A 24173-nucleotide genomic window follows, 5' to 3' on the forward strand; every position below is an offset into this window, starting at 1 on the left:
GGACAGGCACTGCTGGGTTACCTCTGCCAGCACCGCGGCCACCAGTCGCGGGTGAAGTCCTGGCAGCCCCAGCCATCCTGTGGAGCTCAGCACCCCACATCCTGCTCTGCAGAGTCACATCCCTCCTCCAAGCCACCAGGCAGCCTGACGGCAAAGCAGCGATTGCCACGGAAATGAAGTGTTTATTACAACCAACCAGAGAAACAGGGCAGGAGGCTCCAACGGAAAAGGTGCTTCCAGGCCAGGGAGCTGCCGTGTGCCCGAGAGAGGCCCTCGTTTTCTTTCCAAGTGGTCAAGGAGGCAAGGCACCCCCTTCCCTCTCCCTGTCCTGTCCCCACACATTACCAGTGCAAGGGCCTGCCTTCACCGGGAGATGTGGCACCTCACGACACTGTCCCAGCCGGCCATGGCTGTGGCCATCAACCCCACCCAGAGACACGAGTGCAGTTCCTACAAAACCCCTCTTCCCTCCCAAAAAACAGGCCGTAGAGCGCAGGCCGGGCTCCCGCGGTGCAGTGTTATTGCTCAGTGTGACAGGCGCTCAGACACATGAACTTAAGGCAACAGGAATAAGTGTGGTGGGTGGCCCCTGCGGTGCAGGACACGGCCAGGCCCCACCTCGTTCATTGTCGCAGGCAGTCCTCGGTGACGCCCTGGGCGGCAAGCTCCGCCAGCACATTGTCCAGGTAGTTGGGGTCTGGGTAGCCATGACCGCTCAGGTTTGTGTCCATCTCCGTCTTGTGGTGGATCTCGTTCCATACTACCGTGTTGCTCTCGCCTGTGGTGTTGGAGGTGCCTACTGTGAAAATCAGGCGTCTCTTCCAGGCCACTCTCAAGAGTTCCAGGACCTGGAGGTGGGACGAGAACAACCAACATTAGCCTTCAGCAGGCAGGAAACTTGAGCCATGAAAGCGGCTTCCTAGAGCTTGACAACCTAAATCCCTGCTGTAGCAGGAAGAGACCAAAGATCCAGTGGAAGGTGTCCCTGTCCATAGCACAGGGGTGGAACTGGATGGGCTTTGAGATCCCTTCCAACCCGAAGTATTCTGTGATGCTATGATCCCAGCAGGAGAAGGGATCTCGCTCACCTCCCAGCTACCCCTGCAGTGCCCCAATGGGAAGGGCCATTCCCTGCACATGCCGGGTCTTCCAGAGCTTGAAAAATAGCAGCACAAGCTCAGACAAACACACCCACCAGAGGAAACAGGGACGGGAAGAGGCAGCAGCTGGACTGTCCAAGCTGAGCGGTGCAAACCCTTGTAATTGCACCGCCTGAGGCAGCCCGGGAGCATCCTCGAAGAGCTCAGATAGGATTGTGGTCAGTAAAGGGATGAAGGAGAACAAGCCTTCACAGTCAAAGCCATGAAGAAGTAGCAAAGATCTTCAGGGGCTGAGTGATTACAAATACATAAGGAACAAACCACTATCAAGAACAGAATATCCAGCTGTGACATCTCACCTTCCTGCCCTTCTCGTTGTCTGGTAGATAGCAATAACGAGGAAAGCCTCTGGCTGTGTACGGCATCCCAGGGTTGGGGTGCTCCGGGCCCTGCAATAGATCAGACAAGTCCATCCTCATATGAGCTGGATAATCTCTCAGCAGCAGGATCTGGGATCAGCAGCGGGATTTAGGATCAGGATTAGGCCCATCTCAAAGCAGTTCTTCCATGTAAAAGGAGCAAGGCATTGCTGATTACAAGTATGAGGCATCTGACTGGCTTTTACAGGACACACGAGAACCAAAGGGCCTCTGAGAGCAGTCTCGTGCTGGGTACAAAGCCAGCTCAACAGATCACTTAAGTTCTGGTGGGAGGCAGCCCCAAACCACAGCTTTTTCCATGTGACCCAAGGATACCCTAAAAAAGACTACCAGCTCAAACCTTTGTGACCACTGAAACCTCAGGCATGGGCTGCAAACCCAGACATCAGGATCTCTCGCACCTTGCGAGCACAGGCTGAGTCTCCTCTCTGTTTCACACACACCTCAGCTCTTACTGCAGGCAAACGGCTGCTGTAGGCCGTGGGGCCACTCTCACAGGGGGAAAAGCTCTTTCGCAGAAGAGACCCAAGTCACTCCCGCGCTACAGAACAGCCACCAGGGCAGCTCCCAGCTGCAGGCACCTCGGGTTTGCCAGCAGGTTCTGTGCTGGATCCCAGAATGTGTCTGGGAGGCTCTCGCAGCTTGTGTCACCCGGCAGCCATTCCTGCGAGCGAGCTGTGTGCTCACCTGGATGCCTCTGCTGATGTGATACACAATCTGGATTGTCCCGCAGTCTTTGTGGCCTGGGAGGGACTGGGGGAAGGTGGAGACCTCCATCTTCCCCTTGGGCTGAGTGCCGGTTTTCTCTCCGTAGATGGTTTTACAAGAGGGGCACTGCAAACTCCCGTCCTGCGGGGAGAGAGACAGGGCATCAAAGCTCCACAGCCGAGTCTCCCCGGCACTCGGGACCCAGAGGGGTGGGCCAGCTCGGTACCTTGTTCCCGTTGGCATACATGGCCAGCATGCAGAGCATGTGGAAGGTGTGCTGGCAGTTTTTCAGACGACCGACCGTCTCTGGCTTGATGGTGCTGGACTCACAGGCATCGCTGTAACCTGAGGGGGAGCACAGCTTTTCCATGCAGATGATGCAGTCCTAGAATTGGAGATGCAAAAGAAAAAAACCACTGTGTTTTCAGCACAGGCTGATCACAACGACTCATCCAGCCTGGAGATGCTTCAGGATGATTTGCCTTCAACTTTAACCCCTCCCTTTGAGGCTTAAGAGCAGGGACAGGTTTCCTTGTCCGGCTGCCATGGCCTCACTCCACTGCCTCCTGGCCAGCCCAGGGAGAGAGCTGCCCTCAGTCCAAGGGGATGAGTGGGAATGGAGTGTGGTTGTCCTTCTCCTCTAAAGGGCAGCTCCAGTGCAGGGCTTTGATCTCTAGTTTTGACCTCGATGAGCACTGACATGAGACCAAAGCTGTACTCTCTTCTCCTCCCTAGGCACTGCAACCAGCTCCAAGGGAAAAGGGAAAGCAGTGCCAGGTTCAGCTGTTCAAACCAAACGGTGCTTTCCCCCATCAGTCTGCTGATGAGGACCAGTCACCAGTTACCACGTGTGGGCTTCAGGAAGTGCTGAGGCCTCTCCATTTAGCATCACAGCCACACAAGCAGCAAATCTACCACGTGGGTTGCACAGGGAAGGTTGGTCCTCGAGCACTGCTGTGGTGTTCACAGCACCCCCTCAGCCACTGGGCAAGCCAGAGTCGCTTCCCTGTCCTCTCACCTCATCAGCAGGAGCACTCTTCAGCTCTTCCAGGTACTTCCTCACCACTGCTTCTGGCTCGGTTGGCATTGCTGCACATGGAGAGAGATGAGAAAAAGAGAGGAGAAGCAATCAGACACACTGTGAGATATGACGGGCACGTGCAGGGTGAGCCAGAGCGAAGGGAGACAGGCAAGGCACTGGCCATGGCGCCAAAGAGGAAGGTCAGGGCTACAGGGAAGAAGAGGATGCTCCAACTGATCTCTACAAGCCCTACAAAGGCTTTGCAGTCAGAAATGGGAACTGCTAGGACCACGAGTGCCAGAGGTGGCAGAACCCACTGGCAGATGTTGGTGCCCTGTGCCAAGGGGTCCACTTGTCGCTGCTATGCTTCAGTTCTCCCCACACACCCCATGCAACGCCAGCAAGGTCCAGCTGGGCTTCCTTTGTGAGCACAGAGGCCAGCCAGGATCAAACGCAGCCTGAGGACGCTCTGGTTTCAGGGGACAGAGGATTATATCAACTGCACAGTCAAAGGAGAAAAGGCACCCCCACATCTCCCCAGCTGGCCCCAAGAAGGAGACCCAGCAACATCGTTAAGCTTCAGGCCCTGCTTCATGTACAGCAGCTCAAGCCTGACATCCAGAACAAGAAACAGCAGCTACCTCTTGAGCTCCTGCACACTCAAATCCAGCAACACAACAGAAGTCACGCCTTTTCACTGCAGACAGGCTCACTCAGGCAACAGAGGGTGAGGCAGAGCACAAGTAAGGGTGGAAAATCATTCAGCCGAGAAAGACTGATGAGCTGGGAGGTGGACTCTGCTAAATGAAGACAGTCATTAAGATGAGTTATTTTCAGAAGGGGATTCCTGGCCATCCCAAAACACGTGATTTCTGTTAGTGGTAGCAGGAGGAAGGGATGATTGAGCACAGAGAGCAGGAAAAGGAGCCTAGAAGGTGAAACGGTGCTCCCTCCGAGCAACAGCGCCAATGAGGAGAGGTGTCTGACATCTCAGGCAAAGCATGGCTGCGAGGATCACTCTCTGGAGACACTTAACTGGATAAAACAAGCATTGAGCAGTGTTTCCCACTTCAGGGGTCCCTTCATATCGGAGATGGAGGCTTCAGCTTCTGCTCTGCAGGCTTTGGAGAGGACTGCGTGAGTAGGACTAGCTGCTACCCATCATAACCCAACCGCTTCCACGAGTGCCTGATGATGATTGCCACCACATTCCCATTCCCAAGGATCCCACCCTGCCTGCCAGAATGACAACCAAAACCTCTCCTTCTGGATTGTTTTCTCTGTGGCTCTTTTTGAGGTGACCTTCTTATCTCCTCTGGCTATGTGCTGGAGAAAGCAGTGCCAAACTGATGCACCGACAAGGCGGTGAAAACAGTGAGGAAGCAAGCAGAAAGCAGGAGTTATGCCTGCCCAGAACTTGGCAGAACGCCTCAGCTCCCACCTGCACCGCAGCCCTGAGCAGCTTTAAAGCCATTCACTTTTCTCCGGATAGCAGAGGACACTCCTTCACCACAGCCCCTGCTGCAAGTTTCTCTTGCCACTGACCTTCCTTCCTCTGTGGCAGCCCAGAGAAACAGAGAGGCGACTTGCCCAAGGACTGACATGGCGCCTTCAAATCAGATCAATGAAAGGAAACAAAAATCCCAGCACAGAGCTGCGTAAGAGTGAGGATGAGAAAGCTCTCACAGAGCCTGTGGGGTACAGCAGGGATCTGGGGCAAAGCCAACGGCATTACTCTACTTCACCCGCTGGCATTAGGATGGAGCTGAGGGTAATCGGACAGGCAGAAGAGGGTGACACAGCCCTCAGCCATCCCTTGGAAACCCATACCTGATGGGTTTGCATTGTGGCATCTCTGATCTGTTCCTGTCCCTTTGTTGCGACACTGCTCAGATGTGTTTAGATCCACCAAGGGGTCTGGAGAGAGAAGGGGCTGAGGAGCCTGGATGCTTTAGAAAAACCTGTCCCCAGCTGCTTGCATGTCAGGTCCCCACAAAGCCTTTCAATGTTGGCAGCTTGGTTTCAACAAGGGCAGCAAAGCCCACTCAACCTCCGCTGCCTCTGGAGACAGAGAGACCGGCACGTCCAGCAGTCCCTGTCCCAGCAGAGGGGAGCTGGAAGAGGCACCCACTACGGCACGAGCCATGCACGCTTCAGCGCATGAATCACTTCCTTATTGGACCGTTTGCTGCATGGAAGTGTTTGCCTCCAAACCTTTGTTCTGGCCATCTCTCAGCAAAGCCTACTCAGCCCCCAGAGTTTTCCAGATTCAATAGCGGATTGACAAAGAAGAGCATAAAGCACCAACACTGTTCACCACCAGCTGGCCTAAAGCTGCGCTATCGATTTATCTGGGATGTGAAGGAATGTTTGCTGTTCCTTCATTTACAAAGAGCACAACAACGATTTTTTTAATGCTTCCCCTTCCTGTAGATAACTAGGTGTCTGCTGAAGCCAGGGCTTTCCATGGGCAGCACTGGACAGATGGGTGTGGAATCCCTCCTCAGCAACCAAGCGCTTGCAGCAGGAACACACCTCCTCCTGCACCCCAAACTGAGCCATAGGCGTGGCAGCAGGCTCTTTTCACTCCTTATGCAAGGCAGACACAGCCTGTTTCTAGCTTCTGCTCCCTGGACTTGCAAAGGCTGGACCCACTGGCCTCAGCCTCCTGAGGGCTGTCCAGAGATCAGGTTGGTGAAAGGAGATTTGGTATTAAACACAGATGTCTCCCCATTTCACAGTTCCACAGGATAACCAAGCAACCAGAGAACCCCTGTTCTCGCAACCTCCTTTAGCAAATGGACTCCACAGGAACAGCGAGCTCCTCCGACTCCCAGGGACTCTGCAGTCCCACCTACTCTCCAGGCACTGGCACGGTCTGCAGCTCCAGCTACGGACGGATGTGGGGAGCAGACACTCAGCTGAGATCACTCCCCTTACCCAGCCAGAGCCTGTCCTGCTTGGCAGGGAAGGATGAGTGTGCTCATCTCTTCTCCTTCTGTACCACAGTGTTCCACATGTGACTGCTCACCCTGGAGAGGGCATGCAGGGAAATCTCCAAGACAGGGGAAAAGCAGAGGGTAAACCCACCAGCCGAAAGCTTAACAAGCCTGAGGAGCGTGCGGCAGCTGCCTCCGTGCCCGAGCAGCAGGCAGTGCTCAGAGAGCCAAGCGGCTCGCCTCCCAGACAGCAGCAGGCTCTCAGCCTGTCCCAAGTGCGCAGTCAGGCAGCAGCTGCTGCAGCCCCAGGACAGTTGGTGCTATGGCAGTGACTGCAGCAGCCACAGGACACGCAGTGCCGTGCCAGCTGGTGGGATGGCAGTGACTACAGAAGGCCCAGGACATGCAGTGCCGTGCCAGCTGGTGGGATGGCAGTGACTACAGAAGGCCCAGGACATGCAGTGCCGTGCCAGCCAGTGGGATGGCAGTGACTGCAGCAGCCCCAGGACACGCAGCACCATGTTGGTCAGCAGGACAGCAGCGCTGATCCATCAGGACAGCAGATGCTGCTAGGCTGCGTGCCAGTGCCGATAGCACAGTGCCTACCCAGAGACCACGGCTTCCCTGACACCTGCAGCACCCACAGTGCAGCAGTGCCAGAATGCCAAAAGCATTAATGAGTCCTGACTAATTAGTGCCTTTGTTTAACATAACCCAAGCTGGCTGCAGTTCCGCCAGCACCGCCTTGAACTGCATGGAGCCAGGATTTGCAGCAGCAGGAGAAGCAGGAAGGGGCGCAGCAGGGGTGAGCTCTCAATGACGGAAAAACCTGACAGGGTGTGAGAGGGGAAGAGCACACAATGCAGAAACTCAGGGCACGGAACAGTCTCACGGAACAATCTCTGCCTGTAAAGGGAAGCAGAACAGCCTGACTGAGAGTCAGGTTCCCTCCTCCCACAGCACAGCAGTGCTGCTGAGGTGTTGTACACAGGCAGCTTGTTCCCAGGGGGCACTGCGCACGCTCTTCATCCCTGGAGTTGTGCACCTTGCAGGACCAGCATCCCTGCCCCCAGCAGAGAAGACTCTGCTTTCTAAAGCGTGAGGAGGGATTTTCACAAACAGAAAGCCAGAGTAAAGCTGCTGGAGCCCATGCTGCCCCACCACCTTGCCAGCTACTCCACGGAGAAAGATCCTCACCCAGCTCCTCTGCCACCCACTCCCACTAAGCTCCCCTCCTCCTCCCATTTTCCTTTGCTCCTCCTATTCTTTGCCATTTCTCCTGCCTCCCCCTCGATCACACATCCCACTCCACATTTGTGCTCTCCCTCCTTCTCGTCGTTTGCATCTCCAGCTCCCTCCATGATGCATTTCTGCAAGACACCTCCCTTCACACTGAATTTCTAACTTTCCTTCTGCCACCCCTCCTGCCTCCTCCGGACCGGTGGGGACCTCACTCCTCCACCAAGTCTCCTCACTGCAGGGAGGCTCCAAGGAGAGACACCAGCACCACCACTCTTGCCAGACAGCCTGATGCCTCCTCCCGAAACGCAAGCATCTGTGCTGAACACTCTCCTGCCTCTGGCCACCCCTCTGCTCATCCGAAGGGGCAGCGCTGTAGGTTCGGCAGTGGCCGACCACCCCAACACGCTGTGCCGGGACTAGCAAACCACCCCAACAGCCACACCGGGCTGGATTCACATTGACCTAGCAGAGTCCCAGCGCTGTTACACATGGATCAGACCCTGGGTGCAAACTGGGAGCCCATCAAGGGCAAGGGTGTAGGGTGTCAGCAAGACGCGAGGAGGTTCAGCTCAGAGAGCTGGGGTAACCCAGGCCTTCCCGTCAAGGCACGTCCACCAGAGAGCTCCACTGCACTGCCTCCCACCCCAGAGGTGGAGAGAACAAATCCTCTACAGCCTGACCTGGCAAACCCTGAGTGACTCTGGGGCCTGTTTGTCTGGAAGAGATTTCTCATCCCATGACTCAGCCATGACAAGCACGGCTCATAAGCAAACCTCCTCTTGACAGCACGTATGGATTAAATGCACACTCCTGGATGGTCCCTCAGCTCCCAGACTTGTCCCACCAGTGAGTCAGGGCAGGCCCTGGCACATGGGTGCCCAGGGCTCCCCAAGAGGGCGTAGCAGGACCATGGGAGAGAATACAGGACTTCAACATGCACTGAGAACAGGGATGCTCCAGCTTTAACAATGATGGAAACGAGCAGAGCTACCACAGGACCCCATCTATCACCTTATTTTCCAGCCTGTCAGGGACTGGGCATGCCAGGAGATGTGTCTTGCTCCTCCCCTCGGCAGAACGAACATCATCAGTCAAATCGGAAGTGCCAAGAGGGTCAGGGGAGAGACAAGAGGGAAGGAAGGAAGCAGAACAAGTGCAGAGAGGTGAAGAGAAGGAAGCAAATATCAGAGTTTGAGCAGGAACTACCTTTCTTGGACACTTTCCTCCCCTCCTTAACTGAGCTGTGTTTTTTAGTGGCTCTATGGGTGCTGGCGGCTGGCGGCACACAGGTGAGGTGCACGGGGAGTCCAGAGGCTGACATCAGAATAGCCGTCATGCCTACAGCAGGTACAAGATCGACATGCGGGGAGGAAACAACGGGGAAACACATCCATTAACAAAACTTCAACCTTTCAAAAGAAATTAAATAAAACAAACCAAAACCCAAGCCCTTGATTCAGAGGGCACAAACCAGCCAAGAGGCAGTGAGGCTGGAGTTGGACAGGGACAGGGTCCGGAGGCTTTCAAGGGCTCCTGCCTGGGCATTGGATTAAAGCAGAGAAACATGGGCATCAGTCTGGCCTGTGGCCCCTGCGCTGGTCTGGGAACAGGACCTTCCTCCTTGCTGGGGCTCCCCAGGCACTTCAAGTCCTTCTGCTCACAGAGCGCTGGCGGCCCAAAGGATGAGAGGCATCATCCATAACCTTTAAACGTCCTGCTCTGCTCTCCTCACTGAGCTGTGTGTTCCAAAGGCTTCGCCCCAGCCCGATCCCTGCAAACCATGGCAGTGCCAGGCTGTCCGGCGATGGGAGCTGCCCCCCTCCACCTCCTGCCAGATGCACCCCACAGCGGCAGCCCTGCTCACCCCACACTGTCTTCTCCTTGGCGCTCCAGCTTTTTCTGCTCTCCCCTCAGCCACAAGGCAGTTCCCACCCTCTCCCATCTCAGCCGCTGTATCCATGGGATGCAGTTCATTAAGGCTGACTAGTTATTAAGAAGGACAGCAATTCCCTGAAGAGAGGATTGGCACACGGAACTGCAGGACTGGTCGCATGATGTTTGCCCATTAAACACAGCCTGGTTACACGCCGTAACATTTCCAAGGTAGCAAATTGCTGTTAAACTCGCATCCAAGGAAACCCTTGCCTTCATGTTCCCAAGGAACGGCTTCCCCACTAGCCACAGCCATTGCCAGAATTAAAACAAAGCCCATGGATACAGCCTGACAGTAGAGAACCCAAGAGCCAACATTCCCCAATCACCTCTCAGGGGCCATGCAAAGCCACATCCTAGCACTATGGGAACTCCTGCCAGCACTCGGCACAGCTGTTCACGGCCACAGCCGAGATTTCCAAGCATTTTCCCTCCTCAGGCGTCTGTTCAGCTGGGTTGGGAAAGGAAGGTGGAAGAGCATAATGGTTCAGGGCAAAAGTGAGGCACCTTGCCCACATGTGACTGAAAATCAAGTTCTGACACGGACCATCACCCAGCTTTGTGTGCGAGTGGCCAGACTGTTTTCTGACTCAAACATGCAAGCAGTCCAGAACCAGTGCCCGGCAACCAGAAACCCACTGTGTGAGGCCCAGGTCAGTGCCCAGACACACAAAGTTGGATGCTCTTACTGACACTTTCTCAACCAAGGATCACAGAGCAGATAGAGGGGGTCTCACAGGATGGGCAGAGGGGCACAGATGGATGAAGGGGTCTCCCCAGGGCCACCCAAGAACCCTTGGCACAGCTGGTCTGGCCAGGCAAGACTGCCCAACATGGGGTGAAACCAAATGGACACAGGTAATGCCAAACCAGGCAGGCAGGGGTCACCTCATTAGGTACCACCATTGTTGATCCTGATTTGACAGGCAGCTCTCCAGTTCCAAAGAGCTGCAGGGCCTGAGGACCTCCCAAGCAGACCAACTCCAAGTCAGTATGCTCACCCTACCTCGCCCTGGGAACAGCTGAGGAGAGCCTCTGCTGCTGGTGCAAGCCAGTGGGTTCCTAATCGAGCATCGGATCCAGGAATCTCACAGTCAAAATCACTTTAAGTCTTGAACTAAAGACAGCGGCACTGCTGTGTGCTCTCGGACCCAGGCCAAGCTGGCAGTCACTGCTCCCAGGGAGCCTTAAGGAAGAGCTGAAACGTTCCCACAACAGCAACCGGTGTTTTGAATGAGTGAGCACAACCCGAACACCCAAAGCCCACCACCAGTACCTAAGCTGCTTCCTGTGCGCACCAGGCAGGTCTTTCCATCCCAGCAGGTTTAAGGACAGTTAAGGAGGTATTGCTGGAGGAGCAGTGCCAACTCCAACTGATCATATTGCCCAGAGAATAGTGTTCCTAAGGTACAGGCACGATGATGGACCTCCCTGCAGCTGGGGAGATCTGACAGCCTGACCCCACCGAGGCTGCGATTCCACAGCATTGGTGCAGAAAAAGAAGCAGGAAAGTTGTCATCAAAGCCTGCTTTAAGCAGGGTGATGGCACTGAGTGCACAGACATTGGAAAAGCAAGTCCAGAGACTCACAAGGATTATCACCACCCACACACAGCTGGCGGCCCCCGCTTTCTTCTGTGGGGATCAATACCTTCTTGCTGGCACGAACACGCAGAGCCCATTTAGAAGAAAAGCACACAGCAGAAGCAGAGGCTGAACAGCCGACTGCAGACTCCTAATGGACAAAACGTTGCCTCAAAACCAGACTAAATGACGAGCGTGAGTCACAGAACCTCAGCCGAGCACAGTCACCCTCCAACACAGCCCCTCTCGCACCTGAGTAACGTACCCAAACCTGCCTGCCAGCACCAGGAGTCACAAAGGAAAAAACACTCATTCCAGGAACCTTCTCTTTCATTCCATGAGCTGCAAATACATCTACAACTCCCCACAGACACACAGGGCAAGTGCAGGACCAGGAGAATCACTCCAACCGTTCTCCCATGAATAATCTCAAACCAGCCAAGAAAAGGTGGTTTTTCACAGTTACCTCCTGCTGCCTTCAGAGATAGGGGCTCAGTTTCTACAGATACAAAAAGGAGATGTTCTGGTGTCACACTGCTCTCCTGGCTCAGCTCAAAACCCCATGGCAATGTGCAGAAACAAGCACCACGGAAACGGAAGCAACTTGCTCACGTAATCCTGGGGACACAGTGAGAGCCTTACCTGCCAGTGCCTGGGTCACCTTGCTGGGCTTGGACATCTTGACCGGCAGGTTTGGGGCACTGGAGAGAGAACAGAAAAAGGGACAAGTTCAACAACACTAACAAAGCAGAGACAACTCAGCAGCACAGGACTCCCTCCTGACAGCCAGGGCCCTGGATACATCGGCAGGGGTAAACTGCTGAGATGAGCACCACCTGGGACCCTTTGCACAGCAGCTGCATTTAAGGAGCCCAGTTTTATCTATCTCTAAGATAGACATCAGACCTGTATTATAGGTAGTTATCTCCATCTAATCCTGGCTGGATAGTGGGCCTGATTCATCCTGCCTGCTGGTGGACCCTGCTATCACCCCCTCCCCCACTCCAACCCCGTGACACATCCCTGGTTTGCTGCTCCACCACAGAGCTTCCCGTGAGCAGCCAAGCTGCCCCACAACCGCAGCACCAGCAGGTCCGGGCATAAGCGCATAGCCAGAAACCACCAGGATGCAGCAAAGTCCATCTTGACCTTCCAGATGGCTTAGTCTCCAGCCAGAGAAACGCTGCTCACTAGACTGCGAATCCCTGTGCTGTACAAGAAGGTGCAGCTGCACAGATCACAAAGATGCCAGCGTTATCACCCCCATTTTCCAGAGGGGAAACTGAAGCAGAGAAAGGCCAAGAAAAGCACTTGAACACACATGGTTACAGCCTGGGTCGAACGAAACCAAGTCTTGCCTCTCCCTGTGCATCCACGGGATCACACAAGATGTGGGAACAAGGGAGGAAAGGCTGAAGGAGACTTAGAAGAGTTTGGTACCCATCTTCCTTTGAAAATCAAGAGGATTTGGACACCAAATGTTCCCTTCAGGTTTCTAACCTACTTGTCTTGGCAGTGTTTCCAAGCACCTCAAACTGGTTTGGGATGCTTGGGCAGCCAGAGCCACACCACGAGCTGATGGCATGAGCCAGGAAGGAAAGGGCGAGCAGCAGTGTGAAAGCTGATGAAGGGGTCACCAGAGGAAACAGAGACAGGCAGAGCAGGAGCACTTGAAATCCAACACGCTGGCATGGAGAAGACACTCACAGACTGTCTCCAGTGCTACAAGTGCTTGTGGCAGACGCACACTTCTGCATCAGCTGCAGGAAATGCACAGCACTCGCAGACATTTCGAAGGGCTCCCAGAACCGCATCAAACCTGGACAGCTTCTCAGCAATTCACAGAGAGACCAAGGCGATCAAGTGCCCGAATGCCACCTGCTATCCAGGGAGGGAAACGAATGCTCTTCAGCTGGGGTGCAAAAGCTGCTGCTGTGCCCCAAACGGCATCACAGACAGTGTCCTGCTCCACAGCGTGGCTGAAAGCTTTGTCAGTGTTCCCATGACGATGACCACAGCTGAATGGTTTGAGAGGGACACACGGCTACTTTCCACCCTCACATCCCCACCTCCCTCTCTCCTACCTCCTGTGGTTTGGAACCGACTCCTGGGTGCTGAGCTCCCTGCAGGAACCCCGGGCAGAACCCAGGGCTCGGTGCTGTGCTGACAGCCTGGCTGAGTGAGCCCAGCTCCTCCAGACCCTTAAAAACCTCCCCAGACTCTGAGGTTTCCCTTCCGCCTCTTTCAAAGACTGTGTTTCCCCTCTGCTTTCCCCAGTTTTGCAATGTTTTCAACTGATGCAACAGATTGTTCCCAGTACAGCCACACTCAAGCCCACTAAACACCGTGAGAATCCTTCTCTCGGTCTCACAGGGCTTTGAATCAGATGCTGTGACTCTTCTTTATGACCTCCTTCCTTCCCTGACTCAGTCTCTTCATCACAGATATCTCAGGTACCTCCTACCTCACATCTTTGCTCCTGCCCATGATCCTGTCCAGGTGACAGCTGGTAGGGGGCTGTTCCCTCTCCAGCTGCTGACAAGGAGCCTGTTTGAGGATCAGATAATGACACAGAACCCAAGAGCCCTGCTCCAAAAAATCAGTGAGGTAACAAACTGCCCCTGCTTGCTTTCCACCATGGAGCATTGGAGAGGACAACTTGGTGCCTGGGCATGTCCTCCATCCCAGTCTGTGACCAAAACTAAAGAGCTTGTGCTTCAGGGTCACACCACAAGGCACAGCAGCCACTGGAAGGTGCACCTCCTGGAAAGGAGGTTGTGGGGAGGTGGGCTCTGCTCCCAAGTGACAGGCTATAGGATAAGAGGGAATGACCTCAAGTTGAGTCAGGGGAGGTTTAGACTGGATATCAGGAAAACTTCCTTTACTGGTGAGAGGTGAAGCCCTGGCAGAGCCTGCCCAGGGCAGTGGTGGAGTCTCCATCCCTGGAGAGGTTCAAATAGTTTGTAGAGGTGGCACTTTTTGACATGGTTTAGATGACATGGTGGGGTTGTTGGGCTGATGGTTGGACTGGACAAGCTTAGAGGGCTTTTCCAACCTTAATGATCCTGCGGTTTCTACGATTCAGCCAGTGGCATCACTGCTCACAACACTGCAGGACATGCCAAGTGATCCACTCACCACTGTGTGAGCAAACCCCAGGGTTGCTGCACACAGTGATTTCTGTTACGTCTGCAGGAAGCCCAGGCATGAGCCTGAGGAAACCAGGGGAAATCCTCACCGCTTTGGGGTGCTGCTGCCACGAAGCTGCCGGGCAGAGTGGCAGCGACAGCGCGTGGGAGGAAGCACTGCTACGCCAGAAGAGGTGGAGAAACATGACGCAGAGTCTGGGTTCTGGCCCTTCGGTTCCACCTCCTGATCCCACAAAGCACAGGCTGTTCATGGGAGATCTGGGGGCACAGCATCAGGCTGTTCCTAGGAACATCACCAACCACTAATGACTTTTCCAGACCTGTAGAATCCCAACCTGGCTGCTTCCTCCCGTGGTGCAGGGAGACAGGTAGGCAGGGCTGTATTTTGAGTGGAGAAAAGAAGGGGAAAGCAGTGGAGAAGCCTTTTCATCCACTGAACTGGACTCAAAGGTACATGTTTCCCTCTCCTAGAGAGAAGACCCTTGTGAAGTCCTCTGGGGTGGAGAGGCTGCCAGTTAACTCAGACCCAAGCATACCAGGTCTCTCAAACACACATACACAGCATTTAGAGGTGAACTGGGCTCTGTACCTGACTCCGTTAGATGCAGACAGTCCTGTACTGGGGCCCCCAGCCTGAGGCAAAGCCCAAGTGCTCTGTGCATTGAGTCTTGGTGTTGACCTTGCTGCAGACAAAGTCGGTTTGTTATAGGGCACGAAGCCGATGCCGGAAGAACTCACTGACGCTGTCCTACCGGAAACCTGAGGAGTAGCAGAAGAGTTGGGGAAGTTTATCATGGAGTGCCGGTAGCGTGTGGTGATGGGACCGGTCCCACCGTTCAGCCAGCACTGCTGGCAGGAACAGGCTGCCCCCGTGTGAAGGGGCGCCAGGGAGGCCGTCACCGGGTACGGGGCATCCAAGCGTCGCTGAACGCTGCGGCGGAACCTCGTCGTCTTATTGGTCTGGACTTGAGCCACAAAGTCAACTTCGTAGTTGTAGCCCAAGGGTCCGAGATCCACTCGCTGGTGGTTCGTGGCACGGGCTTGCTCCAGGAACACGCAAACGCTCATCTCGTAGGGGGACCACCCGCCTTCGTCATTCTGCCACTCCCAGAGGATGCCTTGCCCGGCAGCTGAGTCCCCGGGGAAGAGGTGTCTGCAGACAGCTCGCATTGTCCCTGCACAGGAAGAGAGGGGAGACAAAATCAGTGTGTGAGAAGAGGAGTAAGGGGATATGGGGCTCAGGGATTGGTTTCTGTGCAGATCTGTGGGGTTTCCACTAACAGACTTTCTCTTCCCGAGAGGGCTGGGTTTGCTCACAATGCTGAGAGAAACCCAGCACCCTGAGATCCCCGAGCCTCTGCCAACCTCAATTGCGGGCTGGCAACAGCTTCAAAAGCTGCTGGGAGGATGGGTGGGAAAGGAGGGAAGGAGAGAGGATGCTGTGGCAGACACGCCCGAGCACAAAGGCCCAGCGAGCACATACACTTCCCTGACAGCAAAGAACAAAAATCTGGCTGAGGCACAGATCTGGTTAAAAACCCAACTTTCATGGCCTCACGACAGCGTAACTATAGCGACAAGACAGCATCGTCTGCCGGAGTGCTGAGGGGCTCAACGCCCACGCGCCACATGGGGTCTGGGCAGGTTGGCTCTGGAGGGAGTTGGTGAAACCCCACAAGGCAAGGGAGAGGGGACAGGCAGGGGAGCTTCTCCAGAAGACAGAGCAAAACCAGAGAGGAGACAACAAAGCAATAACTGGAGAGAGCAGCTGCTCAAACAAAGGGAGAAAAATGAAAGCAACTCCCCTGCTCTGGCAGGGCTGCTCTGCAGCAACAGCAGGAGCTCAGAATCCCCCCGGAAGCCCAGCTCTCTAGGGTGACTCCATTACTTTCTTTACAAAGGAAAAAGCCTCATGAGAGGGAGGTACAACACCCAACCGCTGCAAAACCACCACCCAGCTGCAGCAAAACCGAGTTCCTGCAGCAGAGTCAAAACTGCTGCTGCTGGGAAAACCCTCATCCGCTTGGAGAATGAGGAGCAGGAAACGCCGAGGGGTGAGTCTAGGGATGCAAGCAGGTGAGGTGAACAGGGGTGTGGTTGAGTCCTTACAACAACGGAGGAGTTCAAAGACTAGCGCCAAGAGGGCAAAAGAAAACAAAGCCTCCTAAGAGGTCATGAGAGCTCTGACCCAAGGCAAGAACAGTATCCACACCTAAAGCTTAGGGAGAAATGCCCCAGGACATTGCTGATGGTTCTGTGTGGAGCAGACAATCCAAGCAAGCTTTGCACCCAACAAGCTTACCCCAAGGAAGAGGGAGGACAGCCCAGTGGGACTCGGCACTGCCAAAGCCCGGCTGCTACCTGTGTTCAGGCTCTGGCTGAGCACTGCTTTGTGTTTCTCTGCCTCGTGCCACTGCTCTAGTGGTAGCTCAGAAGCCAAAAGCAGCACAGAGAGGACTTGGGGTTTGCAAGCAACCTGTGTTTTTCACATCTCAAAACAGTGCAGGGAGAAGAGCTTCCAGGAGTCAATAACAAGCCCAAAGCCGCACACTGGGAAAATGTCCCCTTTCCCCACAGCTGGCAAGGAAACACATTCCTCTTCAGGGTGGGCAAACAGCTGTGGGCAGAGGACAGCGCCCTGCTCCCCCGTGCTCACTTCCAGCCCATCGGCCTCGAGCAGCTGCAGCCCGTGGCCAATCCTGCCCGCAGGATCCCCCGCACAGCTGCCATTCTGTTGGTGGGATCCTGCTCCCCCTAACACTGCCTTCCTGTTATTTTCCCTGGCTTCCTCTGAAGAGCCTGATTGTCTGTCTCATAGCCCATGAGGAGGACAGAACAGCCTATTTTTTGCCCTGTTTAAAGATTTTTCACGGGGATGTTTCCTGCAGAGGCTCTTTGCTCCAGCACACGACAAAGGTCAGCTGGCTGCTCACTCAGAGAGGTTTGCGTTTAAGGCAGAGCAAAAAGCTTCTCTTCAAACTGGGCCACTGGAAGGGGATCCGAGAGTGTTTCCAAGTCACGTTGCAGAGCACACAGGTACTTGTGGAGGCAGGCTCACAGACCTGGCCGCTCTGATCAGCATCCCTGCGTGGTGGTGGGAAGCACTGCAGGAGAGCCAAGAAGTGGAATCAGCCTTTGTGTTAATAACAACTCAACCACAGATCTCTCCAAGGGAAGATGAGATCACGTCAGCCAACACCACTTCCAAAGTTGCACTGGGTTGTCCCCCAGAGATAAGCGACTCCAAACCATCCTGCAAAGGACAACGTTCATAGGAGATCTCCTACTAGGGTGAAAAGAGATACAAGACTTCTGCAGAGAGACAGCTTCGCTTATGGAGCAGGATGTCCCACTCATATTGGGATGCATCTTTCAGACTCTCACCCTCACCAAACCAGGCCATTCCCCGCCAAGGGTCAGCCCAGAACTGCTGTCCTCACATTTGTTGGAGCCCTGACTGGAGGGACGAGAGGCTGGAAGGTTCCTTCACAAGTTTGGCATGAGAAAACAAGAAAAGCAGCCGCTAGTGCCAGCTCTGGTAGTCCATGCAGGGCTCCCAGGTGATCAAACAGGTGACGTTGAGCAGCCCTGCCATGGCATCCAGGACACCCCTCAGCAAAACTAATGCTAAGGTCACAAAGTCAGAATGAAAACACGGATGCAGCTGTGATGACCACTTGCATTTGCTCTAACCACTTCCCTTTCCCGTAGGAGTTGCCTGATTGTGCAGTTGCTCATTTATTTCTTCTGCTGGCAAGAACCCAGAGCGCTGCCCGTCTCTGCAGCTCGGGGCAGAGCTCGGCCACGTTCTGATGGGAACAACAGGGAACTGATGCACAGAGAATTCTCCAAAGCAACCATTCATCTGGGGTGTGTAATTGGGGATCTCCCTGGATGTTCCAGAGATGAAGAGCATGCATTCCACCCCTGTCTCCTTTCCAAGCCACAGCTGCTCAGCACATCTGGAGCAGAAGAGGGTAGGAGTCATCTCAGCATGTTCTGAGCTGCTGGGCTCAGTGACCCTAAGAGAGACGAGATGAGAAGGGAAACCAGCCTTCAATCCTGCTGTTAAGGCCAGCCGTCCCTCCTCCCTGGGCGGAAGCGAGCCAGCCCTGTGCAGCACAAGTGCAGGGAACGTTCTGCTGCAGCAGCATGGCGTTGCGTGGGGGCTGCTGGCTTTCGCAGAGCGGCTTGTGCAGGGCGGCGTGCCAAGGGAAAGCAGCTGGCACTCCAGTCACAGAGGGAACAAGGGATTCAACCGGGAGGGTTGGAATAGTAAAAAGGCCTTTTTATACAAGTGGTCTTGAATGGGTGTGAGTGGGGGCAGGAGGAAAGTTTGCAGCTCTAAGGGCTCTGTCTCACAAGCTCTGAGCTCCAGAGGTGCTGTGACGAGGCTCTGTAAGAGATTGCTGCCTGCCTGCGCCGAGCCCTACGAGTCACACCAGCCAGCACTGATCTGCTCCCACGCCAACATGCTGGGCAGCAGGCAGCACCAGGAGAGAGGCAAAAAGGCTGCTGGGCAAAGAACTGCCCAGTGAGGACAGCAGAGCTTTGTAGGGCTCTCCTGCGCAGAGCAAGGTCTCGCTTCTCTCCAAGCATGCAAGCAGCCTCATTAAAACCCCAGCACGGGCAGGAAAGCTCCCTTACCTGTATCCTGCCGGAACTGCGTCAGGCTTGGGATGTCAATGACGTAGGGTGCCAAGGCAGGATCCGCGTGTCCCAAAGGGATGCTGCTGACAAGTCCTGACCCCGAACGCCGGCTCTTCTGCTGGGAGGCCTGAAAAACCTGTTCGATGTAGCTGCAGACGTTCCCTCGGTATGGCCTCCACCTGCCAAACTCATCCTGCCATTCCCACACCGCCACCACAGTGGAGTTGCTGCTGTGCCCTGGGGCAGAACTGGGGAGTCCGGATGGCCCGGCTGAACTGCTTCCTGCTCCCTGAGCTGCTGCCATCTTCCTCCCTGAGGTCTGGGCACGCTGTGACTGGAAGTGGCAGCTCTGCTGGCTGGCCTTACGTTGTCATCTTCTGGGGCACCTGCAGCAAGAAACAGAGCACATGCAGCTGAGAACAATGTCCCAAACCCATGCCACCCTGCATTCCTATCACACCAGGCATTTAAGAGAAGGAAACAAGCTCAGCCTTCCACAGCAGATGCCCACTATGCATTTAGGAGACTACACAGAAGGGAATTGGCCACAAAACCCTCGGTCGAGGGCAGATGAGGTACCACCACCCACTCCTAGCCTCCCTCGCTAATTTAGAGCAAAAACTCTTCGGAGAGACTCATCTTCTTACAGTCTGCAGCCCCAGACCCCACCTGCAGACTTGTACAACACCAGCTCAGAGCTGCTGAGCTGCTCTGGGCAGATTTGCATGCCCTCATCATGAGTCCAGATGCTCACCAGCCAGCAGCGTGCCAAGACAAGCGGCCACTCTGCATCCCTCCCCGCTGGTGTTGAGCAGTGGTCCTGGCAGCACCACACTGAGCACCCTGACACGAGCTGCCGACTCATGCGCAGGAGCTTTCCGAGCACCCCAATGACTTGGTTACACGAGCAGCTCCCACACACTTCTCACTGATCGGAGCTCCAGGGCTACGATGTCAGTTCCGTTCAGGCTCCTGACCACTCAGTTTTGATACAAGATCAGTCCCTGGACTCCTACACACAAAAAGCCAGAAGAGAATCCTTTACGCACACTGCAAATTGCAGTCATAGATGAGCTGAGCAGGACCTGCACAAAGAACGGATGGGAATGAGTACGGAAGCACCAGGAGGAACGCAGGGAGGAATAAACCGCCTGTGCTGAGAGCAGCGATTTAGCGCATCCTTGAGATCTCAGCACACCTGGCTGCAGCTTCTCAGGTTGGAAAACGAGGAACATCTTGAAACAAGGGACAATCTGCATCAACAAAGACTCAAACCAGAGCCTCAAGCCATTAAGAGAGGATTTGGGGAAAAACAGAGAACAGGGTAGGAGCCTTAAGACATCCAGAAAAAGTCACAAATGGCAGTGGGCAAATCCTAGACTCAAAGAGGAAATAAAGGATGATCTTCACTCTTAGCCCCCAATGGACATAGAAAAGCAGTCCTAAAGCCATCATACGGTCACCAAGCTGACCAAGAGACACCAGAGCTCCGATACTTGGCATTCCTTGTAATGTCTGCGTCTGACTGGTGGGTCTGACTGTGAATGAGCCCAATCCATTTTGTTTTACAATAAAGCCACCTTCTCCCTCCTAAGACCTCACACTGACTGCTCCCTTAACTTCAAGCAGTCAGCAGGGAGCTACGTGCTTCCTTCCCTTCAAATGGAAAAGTCCAGGTCTCCCAAGAGGCAGAGGAGCTGTGGGTGGCTTCCACTGGAAGATGCCATCTGTGTGGAGAATGACATCGCAGCCGGATGGGGGAAGATCCCACGCGCCGTGGAGCGGCCTATCCATCACGCTTGTGTGGCTCGCTGGCTTAAAAAAGAAATAGAAAAAGAGCGAGCAGAGAACAGACACACCCACGCGTCTGCATTTATGAGCAGAAAGCAGCAACTTCCCCAGGAACTCACTGTAAATCAGTTTATGAGCTGCTCTGAACCAACCGCTCACAGCTCAACCGGCGCTGGCGACAAACCACTCTGGATCACCAACACTAGGCCCCGGTCTCCCCAGTTGATCTTCTTGATGCAACTCCTTCTCCCCTAATGCACCAAGGATGGTTGTTTTACTGATCAAATCCACAAATTAATACCCGAGGTATCAAACCCAGCCCCTGCCAGCTCACTTTACAGCAGGTTTCGCACTGACACAGTGCTTGGCTTGGGCCAATGTGAGCCACAGCAGGGCTGCAGGGCTCTATCCTGCCCACCTAAGCCCCAGACAGAAAACCCACACCTTCTCCCACCAAAGCTGCTGTTGCCAAGCATTCTTCTGGACATCCCGCAACCACAGGCAGTGCAGGAGAGCAGAGGGAGGCTGTTGGGAGGGACTCAGCAATCCCTTTCCCGTCCTTTGTAGAACACTGCAGCAGGAAATGGAAAAAGGAGAGCATCCCAGCAGAAAAGCCACCTCCTTCACACCCCACCTTGCCCTCACTAGACCGCTGGCTGGGAACAACAGTGTTACAAAAGCCTCCTTCTTGAATGGCAGCGCTGCTCTGAGCCCTGGACCGCATGCAAAGGCCCCCGGCGTGGCTGCACATGAGCATCGCGTGCTCCAACATTTGCTTCCCCATCAGAATGGAAAAAGATTTCCTGCACTGGTGCGAAGGAGGAGTGAGGGGCTCCCTGCAGCCTCCAGCCAGCTCTGGCTGTAGAATGCTGCTCGGGCCAGCGCTGTTTGCACGCACCACGGAGCGAGGAATGAGGGAGAACTTCCATATGCCAAAATTGCATGAGTCCCTGAGTGAGCAAACGAGAGAATGGAAAGGCCTGGAGCTGCAGCTCCTTTCCCCGCTCTGTGAAATCAGCAACACAGAGGTATGAAAAGCTCAGGAATTCAATGCCAGAGCTGCTCATGAGGTTGCCAGCGCAGCCCCTTGTGCAACACCCAGGCAGACAGGGTTTGGAGAAGGCAGGGAACAGAACTATGCAGGGACAGCCGGCTGCAGCTTGGGTGTTACACATCCCACTCAGCAGCACTGCGTTTCGGATGCCAGCAGATGTCTGGCTGCACCAGCTGCTTCCTGCTGGGTCCGTCCAGCCCAGAGAGAGCAGCTACACATCTCTGCTAAAATCCCATGGACCACACACTTCACCTTGAGCTTTAAAAATGCCTCAAAACACTAAAGCTAAGCCAGCCCCTAAAAGCAATGTTTACTCAGCAAACAATCCTGGCTCCAACCCTAGAAACCTTGCCCCAAATGAAAACAAAAGTGCAACTACTCGAATTGCAAACTTCAATATTCCAGTCAGCTGCCCTCCACTTAAGAGAGAATTTGGAACTTGGGCTCAGGTCCTGAGTTTGGATTTGTTTTGTTGGATCTTTACACTCAGCACAACCTCCAAAACATTTGCTCACACGGCTTTAATCAAGGGCTTGGACAGGAAAAGAGCTGGGTGCGTTTCAGCTGCGTTTCCCAGATTCACTCCCTGCTCCTCAAGCTGGGGAGGGGCAGGAGGGAATGAAAGCTTATGAAAGACGTGTTTAATTCCCAAACCTCAAATCCTTCCAAAAAGCACAATTTTCTTTCACTTTAAATGTAGGATCTTTAAATTCATGATTTCTAAAAATGCCAAGTCCCTTTTAAGTTCCCAAACTGAAGCTGCCAGTGCTGCTAAGAGTTTAAATGATCCGCTGGCTTGTACCTAGATAGAAATCGCCCTGGAGCCAGGCTGCCCTAAAACAATAAACCCCACCAGAGTGGTAAAACAGACTTTTCAGCAGGTTGGTCAGAAAAGAGGGAGCCCAGAAGGGATCTGTTAAGCACCACAAACACCACAAATATGAGAGATGGGCCTGGAAGAGCCCACGGGAAACGATTACACGGGGATTAGGAGCAGGCAAAGCAGCGGGAGGCCGTGACCCTGCACAGGGTCAGCGTCACAGGTGCCCCGCACTGCCCTGACCCCAAACCAGGGCCCCACAACATCCCAGCTGCACTTTCTGCTGGGAGACAACTTACATCCATGGCTTCCCACAAGACAAGCCCTCAGCCAGCAGCTGCCATGGATATGGCCAGAGCACAGGGCAGAGGGGACGTGGAATTAACAGAGGTCAAATTAATAATTCCAACAGCCCAGTCCTGCACAACCCTGCCCTGGCCGATCCTCGTGGGGTGTCTGGGCTGACAGCTGAGAAAACAGGAGAAATCAAACCTGCCCGCTCTGACCCTGGACTCCTTCCACCCCAAACAAGCTCCAAGAGAGTTCCTTTCGGAGGGGAACAGAAAGGCAGCGACTGGGGCGGCACAAGGCAATGTCCACTGCCAGGCGGGGGGTCGGTGGGGCAGGAGGGGCACCCACACGGACCCGTAGGGCTTATCTTCATTCGTGGGGACTGTGAGGGGGGCAGCACCGGGGGAGGGAGGGAAGGGCACGGCTGAGGGGAGTCGGTACCGGGGGATGCAGGGCTGGGGGGTGGCTCGGCCACCTCGGGGCACGGAACCCCCAGAACGCGGACCCCAGCTCCTCCTCACTCAGGGCTCCGACCGCTCGAGCCCTGGGAACCGGGTCCCTCCGAGCCAGAACCCCGGAAACCCCAGGGTCCCTCCGGGCCAGAACCCCGGAAACCCCAGGGTCCCTCCGGGCCAGAACCCCGGAAAACCCCGGGCCCCTCCGAGCCAGAACTCCGGGAACTGGGCCTCTCCGAGCCAGAACCCCAGGAACCCTGGGGCCCCTCCGAGCCAGCACCCCGGGAACCCGGCCCGATTCCCCTCGCCCTGACCCCCTCACATCGCGTCCCACCCCCCTCGCCCCAGGACCTCTCACGGGCCTCCAGGACCTCTCACGGGCCTCCAGGACCTCCACCACCCGAGCCCCAGGCCCGGCCCCCTCGCGCCGCCCCGGTGCGAGGCTCCGTCCGAGGACGCCAAGGGGCGGCCCGGCGTGGCCCCGGCGCAGAGCTGCCCGCCCGTCCCCCTACTCACCCGAGCCCTGGCGCTGCGCGGCCGCCGGTACCGGTACCACGCGAGGTGCGCATGCGCGGGGGCGGGGCCGGAAGAGTTCGGGGGCGGGGCAAACGCCGGGGGCGGGGCCAGCAGGGCTGGGCCCAGGGCGGGGCCAAAAATGGGCTTGGTCTGGTGACGCGGGGCGTGGTCAGAAGAAGGGGCGTGGTCGTAGGGCGGGGCTACAGGGGGCGGGGCCAGCACAGAACGCGGAGCGGAGCAGAGAGGGACATGAGCGGCAGTGTTAGCGGGGGGGGGCGGGGGGGGAATGTGACACGGGGTGTGCACGTGCATGGGTGCATGGGTGCATGGGTGTGACACGGGGTGAGTGTGACACTGGGTATGCGTATGACACTGTGTGTGTGTGACACCAGGTGTGAGTGTGACATTGGGTGAATGTGACATGGGGTTAGTGTGACACTGGGTATATGTGTGACGCTGGGTGAGTGTGACACAGGGTGAGT

General features: G+C 55.3%; 1 protein-coding gene across 3 annotated transcripts; it reads right to left on the minus strand.

Moving 5' to 3' along the window:
• Positions 1-60: 60 nt before the first annotated feature.
• DTX2 (deltex E3 ubiquitin ligase 2) lies at positions 61-23777 on the minus strand. 3 transcript variants are annotated; one of them, XM_054085082.1, is made up of 10 exons: positions 19519-22821; positions 18762-19150; positions 14704-15289; positions 11608-11666; positions 8657-8788; positions 3267-3337; positions 2475-2633; positions 2228-2389; positions 1460-1549; positions 61-848 (listed from the first exon to the last, which is right to left on the minus strand). In XM_054085082.1, the coding sequence occupies exons 2-10, from the start codon at positions 19066-19068 to the stop codon at positions 624-626; spliced, it is 1791 nt and encodes a 596-aa protein (XP_053941057.1). In that variant the 5' UTR covers positions 19069-19150; positions 19519-22821; the 3' UTR covers positions 61-623. The 3 variants fall into 3 exon arrangements, with proteins under 3 accessions (XP_053941057.1, XP_053941058.1, XP_053941059.1); XM_054085083.1 differs by lacking the exon at positions 19519-22821 and adding an exon at positions 23692-23777 and having other exon boundaries at positions 62-848; XM_054085084.1 differs by lacking the exon at positions 8657-8788 and having other exon boundaries at positions 71-848; positions 19519-22818.
• Positions 23778-24173: the final 396 nt, after the last annotated feature.

This window comes from Cuculus canorus, chromosome 20, assembly GCF_017976375.1.
Source record: "Cuculus canorus isolate bCucCan1 chromosome 20, bCucCan1.pri, whole genome shotgun sequence".
Lineage (NCBI taxonomy): Eukaryota > Metazoa > Chordata > Aves > Cuculiformes > Cuculidae > Cuculus > Cuculus canorus.

What these genes read in the sequence shown, in the direction of transcription:
- DTX2 (XM_054085082.1), bottom strand. Translation starts at nt 19,068, where the DNA reads ATGGCAGCAGCTCAGGGAGCAGGAAGCAGTTCAGCCGGGCCATCCGGA. An exon ending in GAGGAAAGTGTCCAAGAAAG is followed by an intron (nt 3,338 to 8,656) that starts GTAGTTCCTGCT and finishes CTCCATGTGCAG; the next exon opens with CAATGCCAACCGAGCCAGAA. An exon ending in ACATCAGCAGAGGCATCCAG is followed by an intron (nt 1,550 to 2,227) that starts GTGAGCACACAG and finishes GATCTATTGCAG; the next exon opens with GGCCCGGAGCACCCCAACCC.